The sequence below is a fragment of the Trachinotus anak genome, unplaced genomic scaffold (genome assembly GCF_046630095.1).
Source record: "Trachinotus anak isolate AG129_WGS33_773 ecotype Australia unplaced genomic scaffold, CSIRO_AGI_Tana_v1 ptg000005l, whole genome shotgun sequence".
Taxonomy (NCBI): domain Eukaryota; kingdom Metazoa; phylum Chordata; class Actinopteri; order Carangiformes; family Carangidae; genus Trachinotus; species Trachinotus anak.
In genome coordinates, this window is record NW_027273856.1 from 15,238,222 (window position 1) to 15,256,792 (window position 18,571).

Below are 18,571 nucleotides of genomic sequence, written 5' to 3' on the forward strand. Positions count from 1 at the left end.
GATTCAAATAAAACAAACAAAAACTGTTGTGGGTGTGAAAGTAAAGTGAGGCCATAGTCATGTTTACCGGTGCACATTATCTCTAAAATGATCTCACCTGTAAACGTCAATGTGGCGATGACCGATCAAAGCAGGTCTGACCTCTTGTTATTCTCCTCGCAGGGGCTGTTGGGAATTATTACACTGTTTTCGTGGCACAATGACCAGAACAAGCAGTTTGGTACCTTCCTTACTCCGTTTGCTTATGGCTCCGTCATGGCCGGCTCAGGTGGAAGTTTCGTTCGAGGACAGCACAAATTCGGTGGTTGGTGTTTTAGAGCAAACACTGGCAATTTGGTGGTTTTGTCTACAAGAGCAAACCAATGAATTATGCATAATGCTTAAAATGTTGAGTAAAGCATTTAAATTAAACAGCCCAACCAGTAGATGAATTAAAATCACCTTCAAAAATGTGATGAAAGCAGGTGTTACACCATATTCTGTGACCACTGTCCCACTCACCCTCTCTTTTCTTCCTCATCAAAAACTTGCACCTACATTACCCACAATGCAATTTCAGGTGTGTTATTGCTATCTTATGTAGCTCTAACCAAACGGCAACCTCCAGCTGCAAAATGAAGGCAAGTGACAAAAACTGCAGCTCATCTAATGGAGACCAGAGTGTGGCTCCAACAGTGAGTCAGGCCCCACTCCCATGTTCAAATGTCCAACTTTACAGCAGAAAGAAACATGTTTACAGCCTGGTACAAAAACTGTTTTGGTCTCTGTAGCTAATTTCCTCCTTCACATCAACCGTATAGGGGGTGATTTTTTATATAACTCACCTGTTTATATTTTATTAAGGTTAAAATTTATGCACAGTTGAGGGTGTGGCTGCTTTGAGTGACAGGTCGGCGAGCATATGCTTCTGAGCTTCAAAACCATTCGTCAGAAACCTGTAGGTGATGTCATGGAGGCCACGTCCATCTTTATTTACAGTCTATGATTATGCTAGCTAATGTAGCTCTAAACCACTCCCAGATTTTTTTTTTTTTTTTTTTTAAACTTGTAGTCTTCAGCTCCAACACATGCTGACTCAAGTGACATCACATTTATCAGAGCACACACACACACACTCCCTCTGAAGACGCACAAGGCTTTACACCACCTTGTCCACATATATAGCAGTACCTTCACCAACACCTGGAGACACACTCTGATGTGTAAAAACAGAAGTGTTCCCCTTTAATGTGTGACTGCAGCAGCTGTTGTTGCAAGCAAACAGTCACACTTTCACAACTGGCTGTTTGTAAAAAAATGATGTTGATGTTATTCAGTCTCTAAAGGGGTGAGAGAAAGGTCAAGCACCTGACAATATCTTGATGCTGCATATTCTTCTCACATTCCTCATGCCCAGGTTCAGAAATTAGTGACCTGTCTTCTGCTGTTGACTCTTACCAGTTTGTTTTTTGTTGTTGTCAGTTTTTATAAGAAGCTGACAGACAGGCCAAGCACTGAAATGCAACATTTTTTTATTTCTAGGTACAACAGGGTCACAATTTCTGATGGCTTGTGTCAGAAGTTGTGACCTTGAGGCACGCTTGGCTGCACGCTTGTACAACGTGTGACAACGTCCCTGCGCCAGTGTGACTGCAGTCTCACATTACAGTGGTCACAGAATATAGAGAAACATGCAAATGTCAGTAAATAAGTGTGCATGGATTAATAAATGAGATTCTTACAGTATCTGTTATCCACAGCTGCTTCATACTGTATGAAAAACTTTCTTCTGCCCGTTTATATAGGAGATGTCAGATCGATTACTGCCTCCTTCCCTTCATGCTTTACTCTTGTACACAGTGCTGCCATATCACATCAACTGCAACGTGATGTGACCATTTGCAACATGACATACAGCAGTAGAATTAAAGGTCCCATATTGTATGAAGTGAGATGTCCATGTGTTTTTTTATTATAAAGCAGGTCTAGGTTCTATATTAATACTGTAAAAGTATCAAAGCCTCAGTCCACAGAGAAATGCACACAGCCTGTATTCAGAAACTGAGCCTTAAAACAAGCTGTCAGGACTTCTGAAACTTTGTGATGTCACAAAAACGCAGTCATGCCCCAAGCTCCGCCCACCTGGACCTGCCATCGAATTTTTTAGGATTTGGTTCCTCCTCTGGCTGTGGAGGAGGAGGAGGAATCTGAAATCTGCTATATTTTCATTGGATCACTCAGAAAACAATCAGCCAATCAGAAGACAGGCTTAGAGCCTCTATTCTGAGGCTCATCGACCTGCTGTTACTTACAGGTACACTTGGATTGTTTTTGGTTCTTAAAAACTACAAATATATCTTCTTATGGATATCACCACTTCAAATAAAACGCAGTAAAAGTTTAAAATATGGGACCTTTAATACTGAAGTACCAACTACATCTGCATGAACCAAATCAGTCAGAGCTCTTTTGTTTCTGCACTGGTTGTTTCACTTGCAATGTTAAAACAGAGCCCTGTGCCTAACAAGAAGTTAAAGCACACAGAAAAGGAAATGCACAAAAATCCCCCATAATTCCTTGTTGCTGACATGTTATATTACAATTTTAATTAAATAATGGGAATAAGCAGCAGCCCTAGGTTAGACAACAGTGACATGGAAGGGGGCATGTGGTGTATGCGGCTGCTGAGCTGATCACAAACAACAAAGCTTCCCATTCTTAAAAATGCGTGACACGCTGCAGAGTAAAATTCACATTGATTAAAAGACACCCTGGAGGTGTTGTGGTGAGTGGAGCGCCTCCCCTGCAGGAATGAAAGTTCCTCCTCGGTGGAGACCGAGCCCTCTGCTGACAGCAGTACACCAGAAAGCGTGCGTCAGCCACTGCCTCGGCTCTGCTTCCACTTCAGTTGGTCATAGTTCGTTTGGGGTGGTGGCAGGAGGGGCTGACTCGGGGGTGAGGAGAGAGAAGGGGGTGGGGCAGAGGAGGTGGCCTAGTGTGTGGTCACAGCTCGTAGTCAAACTTGTACTCGTGAGCCAGGTAGATCCTGCGGAAGATGAGTGCAGCCAGAGCCAGAGTGAGCACCACGATGAGGACAGCTGAGCCTGCGTGGCTCTCATCCTGAGGCTGACGAGGGGCCGGGGTGAAGGCCGGCCTGTTGGCTGCCTCCCTGCTGTCTCTCTGAGCCTGATGGCTGTGCTGCTGGGTGCGACGCTGCCGGGGACTGAGAGGGCGGCCGGTGCTGGGGGCTGTGTGGGGCAGGGATTCCTCAGTGGCTGGAGACGCCTCTGGCTGTGGAGGAGGAGGAGGAGGAGGACAGCATCAGTGAGACAAACCCTGGCTGTAGAGGTGAAACAATTAGTCAACTACACTCCATGTCTGGTGGGTCTGGCTGTGCTGATTTCAGGTGGAACTCCAGCTCAGTCACAGCAATGTTACACCTCTGATGTCTACTGTAAACATTTTGGAAATGCAGCATCTGTGCTTCAGCAGCCATATTTCAAAAATAGTTTCGACTTAATTTGCTGACAGCTTTCGTTTACAAGTGTAATTACATTTTCGCAGCTCATTTAGATGTGTGCTATGTGGCTGTAAATTACTTGGTTAGTGTTGCATGGACTCAGTTTTCCATAATCCTGCGCTAATCAACTTCCTGCCTGAACAGTCACAGGCAGTGTCAGTCAGTGACCCATGACGTTGTCTCAGCAGTGAATCCTGCAGCATCACTGACGTCTGACTGTCTCTGCTGTGCCCGGGCAGTAAAGAGAAACCACTCATCTGCAGAACGAAACACCGTGTTTTCTTTCATCGAACCTGGACAGTTTAATTAGAAGATAATGTGCTAATTAGCTGCTGTAACTACTTAATTTTTGGTTTGACCCTTAACAGCGGGGCCAGGCTTATAATTACAAATGTCTCTGACTGACTGATCCACTATCTTCTTGCCACAAGACTGAGTTGGAGTTTCCCCTCTTGCTGTTGCTCTTTCAAAATGAATTGGCACAAACAGTTTCTACTAGGGAGGCGTTTGCAGCCTGAAGTGTTGCCATCATAGCGCATTCGAAGTGGGACCACCTCTCAAGGTGCGCTTCATGTCTGTGTTGTGGTTGGCTTGACCTGTGCGTGAACACACAGCGCTCCGGGTTTGCTTTGCCTTTTGCCTTTTTATTTTAATCCTGTCGTAGACACATCACATGCTACTGCTCTGGAAAAAAACGGCTGACACACAAATAGCCTACGATGCATTGCAGCAACATACTAGGCTGATGACTAGCTGATGAGCTAGGAAAAACAGGACAGCTGCTGGATCTGCAGGACGCTGTTCAGTAGAAGAGATGGACAGATATCTCATCGTGAACAGTGGGCAAGGTTAGTTCCTCTGCCACCGAAGTTCTCCACTTATCTTTATGACTGTTTTTTATGTAATTATAATTACATGTAAACACTCATCATTTCACTTCAGTTTTTACACACACAGGTGTGTGCCTTTTCCTAATCATGTCCAATCAGCTGAATTTACCACAGGTGGACTCCAATCCAGGTGTAGAAACATCTCTAATATGATCAAGAGAAATGGGAGGAACCTGAGCTAAATTTAAAGCGTCAAATCAAGGTGTCTTAATATTTATGTCAATGTGATATTTCTGTTTTTCCTTTTTAATAATTTTGCAAAAATTTCAAAAATTCTGGCTGCATCATAACAAAATGTGAAACAACTGAAGGGGTCTGAATACTTCCTGAAGGCACTGCACGCTCTGTGAGCCCTGTCTGCAAATTTTCCAAATGTGTCTGAGGCATCTTCCCCTTTTCTGTACCTTTATAGGAACAATGTGTAATTCATGAACTACCTGGATCAGAACAGTTACAAAACTCTTCCCACTTTCAGCATAAATACTTTAGTATTAGAGTAATTGACAAAATCACAACGCCCATGTCCATGTAAAGTGACCGGTGCAGACAGAATGAGTCCTCTGTGGTGGACGGGAGGCTGTGAGGAGGATGACTAACAAGTGAGCTGTGCTGATGGCCTCAGCTTTTACATAGAAAACATAGATTTCCCCCAATTAGAGAATAGCTGGAGGGAGCCTGGAGAAACTGGGGGAGGCAATAAACAGTACACAGTCATCTTACATCCCTTGGTACAGCAGCATGGCAGTGTGGGATACCGTGGGCTGGCCTGTCTCATTCTGGAAAAGCTCTAAGTCTTTTCCCTCCAATTTCAGCGATAGATGGTGAGGTTTTTTTTTTGTTTTTTTTTTTTGACATGGCCCTACAAACTGAAAAACACTAATCTAAGTTCACCCTCTGCTCTGCTCCTTCAGACTGTGGTTGTGATACTGTGGGTAGCAGCTAGTGCCAGAATCAATCCTCTTAGGCAGCCGAGCTTTGCCCATATCATCTGAAGTGGCGAAAAGACGCCGTGGAAACACAGGCTTCGAGCTCCCATGACACATTCACAATGATGTTAAGAAGAGAGTGCTGATGTCTAGCTGCTTGATTTCACACACTAACTCGGTGCAACAAACACAGCTGGCAGGGCGCTGCTGCACAGTCAGCATGCAGAATCATTTCCTCCCATACAAATTCCAAACGATTTTGGAGCTCAGTGGGCTTTCAGCAGGTGATGAAGCATGCCACCAATTAAAAGGAACAATGTGAAAGATGGGTAATTGACTACAGGCAGACAGCACATAATCCTTTTGATTGTATACTGAGGAGCCTCAGAGCACCCACTGCTCTGTCCAATGTTTTGGACCTTAAATTGATTGAAAAACAAACTGCAGAATGCTAAAGACAGGTCTGGTTTTTAATTATGCCAAACATGAGGTGAGGGGATGAGCAAAGCCTGGAGACAAATAGAGATATGCGAGAAGTGTCATATTCTCAATGTTCTGCACAACACTTCCTATAAATCAGTGATTCTACCCTTTTGTAAATTGAATACATTTCTATCCTCCAGCAGCAAATCTGAAGACACTATTAACAAAAGGAGGAAAATTGAATTTTATTAACCAAATTTAACATCAGCTGCATGTTGCTTCACATGTCTGTTTTTCATGAGTGAAAATGGAAAATTCAACATAAAGCGCGACTTAAAACCAGACTGAAAGGCAGTGTTTCTCTATGTGCTGGACTTCTGACAACACCCGAGTGTGATGTCACAGTGTGATGTCACAGTGTACTGACACGCCCTGCAGCACACTGTACATCAATGCAGCAAACTGAGAAGATAAATTAATGGAGGTCAGAAAAACAAGATTTTAACAACATCAGATTATATAAAATTGTCTGTTGTTTCTGCTGTTTCTATTGTAGTTAGAGGTGGGCGACCTTATATCATGGGGAATCTTACTTTAGCATATGATCTACCTTTTAAACAAATTGTACAGATCACATCATTAAAAGGTGTTTAATATTCAAAGTTCAATCGCTGCTAACCAGCCCATTGTTAACAGTTAAGAGCTAACAGCTAGCCTGCTAACTGCAGCCTACGACGGCAGTCCTTGTTCTGCTCTGCAGCCTCAACGAGAACAAGAACCACCGTCACCAGCGCTGTGCAAATGAATATGAACTAAACAAAAAGGCTGTGACACGATGTGTAAACAGAAGACAGCAGTGTAGGTGAAGAATAGTGGCGAATAGACAAACATCTGAAAAAAAGCGTCATAATTGCGGAAAGGTACAAAATCACAACTTCCTTCCAGGACTTTCACAATAAAGTGGAAACAGAACGCAGATCATTATTTGGGATTGCGGATTTGGATTCTACCCAAAAAGATTGTCATATGATCTTTTCGCCAGATCGCCAACCCTTAAGTATCTGTGTCCCTTTATTACCTCTGGTTGTGTTAAGACAATCCTGGCAGTGCTGCAAATGAATGAAGAGGTCAATGTGATTAAATCTTGGTTCGACATTTAATTTGCTGGACGAGCTAAACATTTTATCCACAATCTTTATTACCTTGGTAAAAAAAAACATAATGAACCAAAGTGACGCAAGTTTTTAGGCCTATTTCCTGTTTTCCTGAGATTTTATTGTTTATTTTGATGCCTACAGGTCATAACTAGCGTGATGGGTTGCAGTACAATACAGGACAACAGTATGCCAATGAAACTTGGGAAATGATCAAGCAGAGTGAATAATTCAGGAGACAAATTTATCTGCATTTTAACAATAACAAAAATATAAACTTGACAAAAATGTATGATTATGATAAAGAATTTACTGTGATGAATTACCTGTCTCAATCAAATTTCTAGAATATGTAAGTTGATTGCCACAGCATGATGCAATGAACTGAAATGTAACATTGGCAGTAATGTTACATCATTTGCAGCTGATAAGCTGAGAACATATAAAACCACAGGGACGCTCTGCTCTGTGGGTGGTGTGCTGGCTGTGGGCAGGTTATGTGCTGTCCTGTTTAACCCCAGACTGGCAGTATAACACCTACCTGTTCAGCCTGGGGCCAGTCAGCAGCTTCCTGGCTGGCAGACGTGGAGGTGTCTCCCTCGGTGAGTGTGGACGGTTTGCTCTCTGCACCTCCGCTCTCACTTTCCTGTCTGGATAAACTGGACTCCGCCTGAATGGACACACAGAGAACTGCAGTCATCTGCACCGTGCATTCACTACATAACATTAAATAATGATTATAACAAACATTATATACTTTCAGCACATCAGTGCATGACATTTCCTTCCTCATGTTCTTCCCCACTGATGAGTGAGTTAAACATTCAGGACTGGACTGTGGGCTGGCTGGCTACTCTCTGTCACCTAGATCAACAAATGTGACTGGTTGTTACAACCATAAATTCACAAATAAAATCAGGATGTGGCCAGTATGAAGCAATCCAAGTATGTTGCTCATAAAGGATAGTTTAAAAAACACTGTGGTGGAGTTAGACAACAGCCATGTCATACTAACACTCTGCTGTTCAGACTCTCTCTTTAACAGAAATACTGTTTTCATTCATTACTTCTTATCACTTTGCCTGTCTGTGTGATGTGGTCTCTGTTAAGCTACTGTCAATGAAACTCTTCACTAACGGCATATTTTATTTATACAGTCAAGCATATAACTAAAGGCTAACAAGAAAAAGGCAGTGATTGTAGCAGCCAGTGTTTGTACCTTGAAATTGATTTGCTGGGCCAGTTCTTTAGCCTTGTGGTCCTCTGCGCTGGGGTGACTGTTGGGGGTCAGAGCCAGGAGGGCGGAGCGCATGGAGCAGCCACACGTCTCACAGCAGAAGTCCTGGGACCTGCCGGAGAACAGGTGGTACATGGTGATGTCATCCTACTGCTACCACACCTCTCCTCCTACACCTGAAACACTCAGCAGCTACATTCTTCTCTTCACATTTATCACCCTGCATGTATGCAGTTATATTATATTCTGATTCATCATTAAGTGTATGTTTAATACATGAATTCCACTACATTGCAATGGCTGCAACTCCTTATCTTAAATACACAATGTTACAGCTACGTGCTTGAAGGAAAATAATACTATTTTTCAACCTGGTACTTTTTCTCCTTATGGGTCACACTAATTTTTCTCTCACCACCTCCGTTGCAGAGATTTGGGAGAAGACGCCTGCAGCAAAACAGCACAGACCTGAGCAAGCAGAGCTTCCTGAAGTTTTTTAATAAACTTGAAGCTTCCATAAATCATTTCAAATGCTTGTTTCTGAGTTTGTCTGAAAGTTAACACAGAAATTTGCTCTTGGAATTTGCAACTGTGGCAAAAGAATCTACTTGCAAGGAACGTGCTGGCTGTTCAGTAGCATTCACTGCATGGTGCCGACTCAACTCCACTGAACTCCACTCGACTTTGATAACAGGTGGTTCTTTTTTCATTGCTGATAGTACCCCCTCAATTTGATGTCATTTCTATAGCAACAACGCACTAAGCTATTTTGACACCATCTTCAACACCTCCTCACTTGACCATGGTGTGGTTTCACAGGATTTCCATAGTAAAGCTAATAAACAGTAACTAACAGAAATGTAACAGGCTACAGTCAACAGTGTACAGTCACTTGGCTGTTGGTGGGTTTGTTCTGGACATCCTGTCTCACACAATGATGTCACAGTAGTGACAGCTCTTTCTGACCAATCAATAGTCTGCAGTGTTCCAGGTACCAGGTACAATGCTCAACTTTTGGCTGTTGGAAAAACCAGAAAAGGTGAGAAGAGTTGAGTTTAAATGAACCGTTAACAAGCAGTGGAACAGGGAAACAACGTGAGCCTCTCACTTGGTCCCACTTGCTTGCCCCATTACAAGTTGTTTTGTAGAGTCTACATTAGCAAATCTTCACATGTATTAAGTTAGCACGACCAATGGCCAGAAAAATACCCGGGCATCTGCACATAATTTAGGTAGTAATTTAAGTTTGCCTTTGTTTTTGGTTTCTAGAGTTTGTTTACAATCTGTCTGATCATCTGACTGCTCAGATTTCTTTCTCCATCTTATATAGAAAGATAGATATGTTGTATATTAAGTTGACTTACAACAACACTGTCTGCATAGTCAGTGCAGTTAAGTATCTAGATTGGGTGATGGTTTCTCCAACTGCTAGAAAAGATGTTAAGTGAACACCAGATCCATTTGAATCACTGATCTGGAACCAAACTAACAATTGGTTAAAATTATCCCCTAATCTAAACTAAACTCTAACTTTAAACCTAAAATCAACTCATACTTCTCAAACAGCTCCTTGAAGAAGTGATTTTTGCCCAAGATATCTTCACTGTGGCAGTGTAAACATGAACAGATACACATGCACAATTATTTTGGAGCAGTGAACTGGGCATCCAGTCAACAGTGCGTTTAAACAGAGCTACAGTTAGATTAATTGGCTGACGCTGGAGACTGTGTCATGGTCAAGATGAACAAAGACAGAGAAACTAGACAAAGGACTCAGACATTTCAATGCATTTAAATGTCAAATCACACAAAGTCTGTGCAGAGGGTGACTCACTGATTTATCTGCCGAAAAAATGTACTGTCATCTGGCCCTTGGTCAATGGTAATGTGGCACCATGATTATGAAGTTTTAAAGATTTTTAGATGGAGCTGCCCATGGTTGTGTTTATGGCACTGGCTGTCTGATTGTACTGTTGGCTGCTGTATGCACCTCTGGGCCATCATGTCAGTCCTGGAATTGGGGTTCAGTGCGATATTGCTAAAAAAGGGATGAACACAACTGCTTGGGGCAGTGATGTGGAAAAATACAAAAAATGCATCAAATAAAAGAGGTTTCTGTGGATTTGTCTTCTGAAAGCTAATCGTCCCTGGCAGCAGCTAATGGACTGATGTTAGAGCTACAAAGAGGACTGTACAGCTCCTTGGGTTAAAGGTGGCAAAGAGAGATTTGGATACATCATGACATTAAATGATCCAAATCACAGTCTTCCTTTGAAGCAAAATGGGAATTGGATTCTATTCAAGTGAAGTTAAGATGTAGATGGGGAAGAAGCTGGGCTTATTAGGCATCAACGTTCTCGGCAAATGTTCTCTTATGCCTCGAGTCATCATGCCAGTGGACTATGACAGCTTAAACAGGCAGTTTATGTCTCCTGAAGTGGATGTCATGCAGATAGGCCCTGTGGTTGTTTGATGAATGACTGTTCGAACCCTTTTAGGCACAAGCGCTCATCGTTAAGAACGCATCTCAGCACCGAGAGATGCCTTAACTGGTGTTTCGGTTTGTAAAATCTGAGATGCATACTGAGAGGACAACAGTAAATTTGATGATGTTGTGGCAAACATTGATTCACTAATCATCAAATGGGAAGGTTTTAAGGGCTCAGTATTGTGACAACCCCTCCACACTTCTACACTCCACATCATTTAGTTAGTCACTTTTTGACTGATGTATCTGTGTGTGTGGCCTCCCTTAATGTTGCCAACCCATAGCCAGGTGGTGACAGTATTAATCAAAGAAAGTGTTTGTCAGATCATCTGTATCAGAAACTCGCTTTCCTCCAGTGGAAAATCTGTCTGACAATTTCTGTAACTTTCCAAAACAGACAATCCAACAGTTGTGTGTGAACATGCACAGTGTGTCTAAGTATAGTCAGGGTTTTCACTTTTTGTTTGTCATTAAGTGGGTTCACTTGTATGGCTGAGACCCTCAAAACAGAGTTCTTGGAGAGAGATTGGGGAGGCTGCAGGATGCAGAAGGATGACAGAAGGAAGTTGTGATGGTTGGTTTTCTCGCCTGGCCGTCTAGAGTGGCCATTCAGAACAATTTTGCCCTCAGAGTTGGATTTAAGGCCAGATCTACTCATCCATTTAATTTAGATCACTCTTGGAATAGTGTGGGTCCCAAAACAGAGGTCTTATCAGGAAAAAGAAAAAGGCGTAGGGTTGTCAAGCAAAAAGCTGGACCTTACATGAAGTTTGCTGCAACACAATGCAATGTCCAATCAAATATGTGCAAACACATTTTCACATTGGATACTCGATGTTACTTTGTAAAAAATGAGTGTAGAAAGTCTACTGTTTACCTTGTGGTCGTCGAGTTGGAGGATAAAATTATATTTGCCATGAATTGTAAGATCCTGTTTCATTGAATTATAAGCTACTGTGCCTGAAAAGCCATTGAACTCATAAGGCTGTTAGCATATTTAACACAGTTATGGTATGGACACCTGCTAACATGCTGCAGAATGATCAACATTCTGCAGAAAACTAATGCAGACAACATTCAGAAGCACATGCAGAATACAGAGTGTAAGGATTTTCCAAAACGCTTGTTTCTACTTGACCCAAAATTGAACAGCTGCTTTGAAAAAAATGCACTTGAGTTGAGTTGTCAAATATTAATACATGCTGTGACAACTGTCCCCCTCTGGTCCACCACAGGCGACTCACAGTAGTCTATGGCTAGACAATTATTTACACAGCTTGAGGCGACAGAAAATGTTGGCACCCTGCTCCAGGGGCAGAAGCAAATGACTACTGTGCTGAACTACTGGACCCAAAAACATATTGTATTTTAACATAATTCAACAACTGACAGGTGGTGGATTCACCATTTGAGACATATGGGAAATATACTTAGAGGGTGGGGTTGTAAACAAAATATTATATTAGTGTAATTGAACTGATGTGATTTTTAGCCACTATCAGGACAAGTTTTGAACCTGACATATAGAACTTGTATGTACAGTTTCAGAAAAAAAAAAAAAAAAAAGAAGAAACTCAACAAGATGTTGGAAACTTTCCTCTGAGACTCCATGTTAACATGACTGCATCACATCATTTCTGCAGATTTGTCAGCTGCATATTCAAACTGCAAATCTCCTGCTCTACCACATCCCAAAGGTTCTACTGGATTCAGACCTGGAGACTGGGGAGGCCACGGAGGTTCACTGAACTCACTCATTTCATGAATCCAGTTTGACCTGATGCGTAATCCTGCTGGAAGTTGCCATTAGAAGGTGATAAACGGGGCCCATAAAGGCATTCAAATAATAATTGATTTGTACTAAGGGGCCCAAAGTGTGGAAAGAAAATATTCCCCACATCATTACACCACCACCACCAGCCTGGACTGTTGACACAAGGCAGGTTGGGTCCATGGATTGGTGCTGCTGACGCCAAATTCTGACCCTACCATCTCCAAACAGAGATTCATCAGTCCAGGCTGTTTTCCCACTCTTCAACTTCAACTTTCAATGAGCCTGTGCCCACTGCAACCTCACATTTCTGTTCTTGGCTCAGTGTAAGCATTACACTGTTGCCACATGAGTAACTGATTGGATAATGACATAAATTACCAGGTTTACAGGTGTTCCTAAAAAAAAAGGCTTGGTGAATGTATATACCATTCAAACATTTAATTTTGTAATATGGTGTGATCTTTTCAAGTTTAACGCACTGTATGTAACTTCTGCCACTCAGGGGAACTCAATCAAAACAAAAACAAAAGACGGCTTTCTGTGACATCATAAAAAAAACATGGCAGTTGTTGTCTTCACCATTATTGATGTCAGCTTTCCTTCAGTTTCAGTCATTCAGGAGGTTTTTACCAGTTGTCAAATTATCTGCGGAGGTCTCTTCCTCTCCAAAACAAACAGACCCGGTGATTATAACTGTTAAAAGCACTGAATAAAACAGATGCGAGACTGCTGATAACCTTTGTTTCGATTGTTCCTTTGAAAACTTAACTAGATGCTCAGGAAGTTTTTACCGGCAGCGGAATTATCTGCAGAGGTCTCCTTCTCTCCATAACAAACAACAAGGGGATTAAAACTGGTAGAAACAACAAAAAAGCAGTTTCACTTTAAAGATTGCCAACACTCTTTGACAGACACAACATGTTTTGTAGTGGATGGGAGCTGAGCTGCCTAACATTAGCCTGGGTTTTTCTCTGATAATTTAAGCTCCAGATGTCCAGTGACTAAAATATATAGTTCAAAAACAACCACAGTGTAAAATATATCCTAAAAATATGAATAAAAGTTTTTGAGCTTCTGACAGGCAACCACAACCACAACAAGAGGCGGGGTACAACCCTGGACAGTTTAGGATGAAGTTAGCTGACAAAAACGTACTCAACAAAATTCAAAGAAGATCTCTCAGAGTATCTGTAAGAACAGCTGACTGCAGCATCAGGTTGGTTTAAAATGCGGACAGTGAATTAGATGTGAAAAGGTTTCAGAAAGTGCTCAGCCTGCTCTGCTCCTCCACTCCTCTGACTCATCTGCTGTTTTGACAGCATCATCAGTCAATCATGTTCAAGCCAATTTAACAGACCTATAAGAAAGATGAAACCTAACTGTTAAGACAGAACTTCCTTTGGGGAAATTTTATTTGACCTGTACTTTTAACTTTTACTTGGATTATATCCAAAGGGGCATTTATGAAGGGGTGGGAGTTTATGACCTATCCTGCAAACAGCTGCCAGAGGGTGATCAAAATATCTTAGCTTTTAGTTTATGAATTCTTGAGTTATGGCCAAAAAAAGTCACAGTAACCTTGACCTTTGACCCTTAAAATCTAATCAGTTCATCCTTGAGTTCAAGTGGATGTTTGTACCTGATGTAATGAAATTCCCTCAAGTGTTCCTAATATATCATGTTCACAAGACTGGGATTGAAGTGAGGTCACAGTTACCTTGACCTTTGACCCCCAAAATCTAATCAGTTTGTCCTCAAGTCCAACAGGATGTTTGCACCAAATTTGAAAAAAAACCCTTGAGCCGTTCCTGAGATGGAACATCCATGTAAATGGGACAGATACCCCAAACACATAATGCCTCCGGCCACAGCTGTCGCAACACAGGAAGTAATGAGTTGCAGTAATTGTGACACTTATTAGTTACGTGTGACAAAAACAAAAGGATAATTTATCTGACCAAATCTTCATTTTAAATGTAGGTCATATGAACTGCACCAATGAAGGGCTTTCATATTCTTCCGCAAGGCCGTTTACTGGTTTTCAGCAGTAGAAAACACATTTTCTGATGTGTAATTTAATATGAGGACAAACAGGACATATATTGTGTTTATATGGCAATAAGTATCTTAATTTAGCAATTCTGCTCCAGAGATGAACAGTTAGGTCACTGTACCTGTGCGCTATAAATTACTTTTTAAAACTAATATCACAATATGTGAAATGACAGCAGGTGTCCTGTCTATGAAATGTGCACTCAGGCATCATGGATCACTGACATTTTTCATATTCATGTCTGTGACTTCCCAGACCTCCACAGTGCCCCATGTGTTGGTCCTGCCACATTTCACGCTAGCCAACTTCTGTGGCAGTTTACTTGTCAGTCATGAACTTGACACTTTGAAAATACAGCTGTTTCCTGCTGTGCTTTCTGTGACTGACAGCTCTCACCATCACCAGGGGCATAGAAACAGGAAATAAAAACTTTATTGATCCCAGCAGGAAAATTGCTTTGTTACAACACGCCGTTAGGAAAGAGGAAGTAAAGAAGTAAAGCTACTATAAATTAGTAATAATAATAGATACCCAGTGAATGAAGAGAAAAATGTAGACAAATAAAAGTGCAAAAAGTAATGTGCAAGGTAAAATTGCCAGGCCTTTTTGAGACACATTAAGCATGCAGCAGGGCCAGGATCCTGTCCAGGCTGGGTCCAGTTCAATTCAGAGTGGATGATATCACATGAGGTTGAAAGGTAAACAGATGAGGTGGATGTAAACGACAACCAAGATGGCACGTGAGAACTCCCTGGGTATATAGTATGAACATAACTACAGGGCTAACAGTTCAATGTCTGGGCAGGAGAAACATTCCTTCGCAGTAATGTGACCAGGGTGGCACATCTGTTGTTGATAAAAGGGGGCAAGCCTGTCGCCTCTTTTCTTTCCACTCTCAGATTCATTCCTGTCTGTCCAAACCTTCTGAAAGCCGTCAATGGCAGCAAAAGGATCGGTAGTGTCTTCCTGACTTTAGCTGTGTCCCAATTCAGGGGCTGCATCCTTTGGAGAACCCGCCATCGCAGACCGTGAAGGCCGAACCGAAATGAGACGGTCAAGCCTACAGAGGATTTTCACTTAGCTTCACCAGCTGTGCCTGCCCTCCTGGCACCTTGCAGGTTTTAAGGCCCTAATGGTACAGTTGTACCATTAGCTGTTCAACTAAGCTGAGACCCAATACATATATTTAGAAGTATAATCTTCTGGCTTAATATTTTTCTTACCGGTGTGCAATGAATCTTGGGATAGGTTGTTTGCCCAGGAAAAGAAGGCCACATCTCTGGGCTGCCTTTGGAGGAGGCTTGAAAATGGGACAGCCTTGTTGTGCTGCTGTGACACAATTGGTGTTCAAATGCAGCCTCCAGTGATGGCGTGCCTGAATTGGGACATGTCTTCTCACAGAAGACATGTCCCAATTCCCAAACAAACAAATCCCAAACTCATCACACTAAACTCATGGAGCTTCCCCTGATTCCTCACCAGAGCTGCTAGCTGCTCTACGTTATTGTCCAGCGATCTTACATTGCCAGTGATGATAGAAGGGCTCAGTTGTCAGTCTCAGACGTCTGGACCCTGCTCTCTTCCAGATCAAGCTAATTTTTATTTATATTGTGCTAAATCACAAAAGAAGTTATCTGCAGGCACTTTTCAAATAGAGCAGGTTTAGACCGTACTCTTTATAACATTGATTACAGAAACCCAACAATTCCCAGTATGAGCAAGCACTTGGCGACAGTGGCCAGGTAAAAATTTTTAAGAGGCAGACACCTCGAGCAGAACCAAAACTCCCTCGTCATTTGGTTTCTCTTCTGCATCCTCTGAGTCCTCCTGATTTTGGTTTCAGTGTGATCAGCTGGTCCCTGATTTAACAATGTGACCATGGAGTTTCTGCACAATGGTAGCACAGCTGGTTGATAGCACTCAAAAAGGTAACTGAATGAAAGAAGTAATTACGCTGTGAACTCTCTCCACTAACCCTAACCCTAGAGATGGTACAGCTTAAATAGGTTACAAAGAAAAACTAAAACAAATGTGACAAAAGAAGAAACCTCAACAGTTAGAAAAACAAGTGGGAGCAACTGCAACAGGCTGCACACACTATCAGCACATGTACAAAAAAAAAAAAAAAAAAAAAAGGATGAGAAACCCTGATAGAAGTGCTGCCTCAGCCTTGGATTGAAAAAAAAGAGGTTTCCATCAGGGAGATAAGCAGCCACGTATTTATAGCAAAGTGCGTCTTAGTGTCTATCTCATCTCCATGTGCTAATGAAACAGCCGGCTGATCGAGACCCCGTCGCATCCGCTAATAGAAGAGCGACTTTAGCTGGATTTTCTCTCCTCCTGTGGCTTTGTACCATTTTCTCTGGGGGAAATGCAGTGTGAAAAGAAGAGCAATGTGCCCACTCATGCTCCATCCAGGGACCGGATATTTTGGCGATAATGAATTTGTCATCTTGCAGTACCAGGACTGGCTTGGGCGCGCTCCTTTCCCTTTGTGATTAGGCAGTTATTAGCAGGAGCCACATCCACCGGGGCTCAGGTGCTGATTACATTTACATGCTGGTATGGAGTTTGCTGTCTTGATGCCATTTAACCAGCATCATGCGTGTGATTGCCGGCACTGATATCATCTACCTGCATGTCTGCTAATCCCACTGGCAGGATCATATTATCCGTACGATACACACTGCTCCACATCACTCCACACATTCTCCTCATTATCATTCTCTATCCATAACACTGCAAACACAACACACACTCAGCAGAGAGTAAACATTGGAAAGATTTCCATCTACCAAATCTTACTTTTTGGCAAGGGCCCTCCGCTCCTCTGGTGTATAATCAAGAGATCCTATCGCTCCCTCTCCTTTTGTTGGCATGAATCCGATGATAGCTATTAGGGCAGTTCGGACTGGAAGAGAAACAGAGAAGAACAGAAATTAAAAAAATAAAAATAAAAAAACAGGGCATGTTAAACATTGCTTGTTAAAAGTTAAATTACAGGACAGGTTGTGCATGTCGTCATGTTCAGTTCCCCTGTTACGTAAGTGGGAATGATGCTTTGTTTTGTGGGCGTAAGCCTGGATTTACCCCGGCGTCTGTGAGGACATGTACCATGAGTCTGTACTCACACATTCTCCAGCTGGCAGGAGACACATTTTACAATATGGTTGGGGTCAGGGGTTTGTTTGTGTCTATGTTATGACCGGCTGCGTTTCATCTGTGCTCCTGTTGATCCAATATACTGAATGAAGCATCTGGAAGCCCTTTATATCTGTCTTTGACAGATAAGCCCACTTTGAAGGTTTTCCACATTGGATTTTATCTTAATAAATAACAAACATTCACAATGACATTACAAGCACACTAGTGTTCTGGGTTTAAGGACCAGTCCAGTGGTATTGCAGTGCATCAGTCCAGTAAATCCTGTGTGCTTACAACTTATTAATAACAATAAACTTTATTTGTAAAGCACATTTCACACACAGGATGCAGCTCAAGGTGCTTTGACAAATATAAAAGGAGAAAGGGAGTTAAGAGGCAAATCAGTCAAAAAAAAAAAAAAACCCTAGGAACTGATTAAAAGCTTAATTGAACAGGTACATTTTCTGTTGTCATTTAAAAACGTCCGCTGAGCCTGCCCCTGTGATATTTCCTGGTAGGGTGTTACACAGTTTAGGTGCATAAAGGATGAAGGCTGCTTCCCCGCTTTTATTTTGGTGGACTTTTGGAATATTTAATTTGCATGATCCACCGCCATTTCCAATTAATGCAGGGCTGTAACTTTGAAATGAGTTTTCCCTACCGTCCAGGGGCTTATTGATTTAGATTCATTTCATCAACTCACACGGACTTGCACAACATAACCAATGCTAATGCATAACATAATGAAACACACATCCACATTGGTTTTTCTTCCTTGATTTTGTTAAATTATGATTATTGTGTTAAAATCATGAAATAAAAATGATTATCAGACATGACGGTAGTAAAAACTTTTGGCAGTTTGTTGTACTGAATGATATATGTTGTTATTTTGTTGACTTCAGGGTGGAGTTTTAGCAAAATAACAGCACATAAATGCACCATTCCTCTATTTTCACTCTCATTGGTTGGTCAGACCTGGA

The 18,571-nt window shown here is 42.0% G+C and overlaps 1 protein-coding gene across 1 annotated transcript in view; it reads right to left on the minus strand.

The window, feature by feature from the left end:
* Positions 1-1,494: 1,494 nt before the first annotated feature.
* The window catches only part of ube2j1 (ubiquitin-conjugating enzyme E2, J1), a 47,062-nt gene continuing 29,985 nt past the window's right edge, over positions 1,495-18,571 (minus strand). The window contains exons 5-8 of the mRNA XM_071478502.1: positions 17,250-17,355; positions 8,112-8,241; positions 7,434-7,562; positions 1,495-3,270 (exon numbers count right to left, since the gene is read on the minus strand). Coding sequence (XP_071334603.1) covers positions 2,983-3,270; positions 7,434-7,562; positions 8,112-8,241; positions 17,250-17,355 — 653 coding nt within the window. The 3' untranslated portion in view covers positions 1,495-2,982. The remainder of the gene's footprint in view (positions 3,271-7,433; positions 7,563-8,111; positions 8,242-17,249; positions 17,356-18,571) is intronic.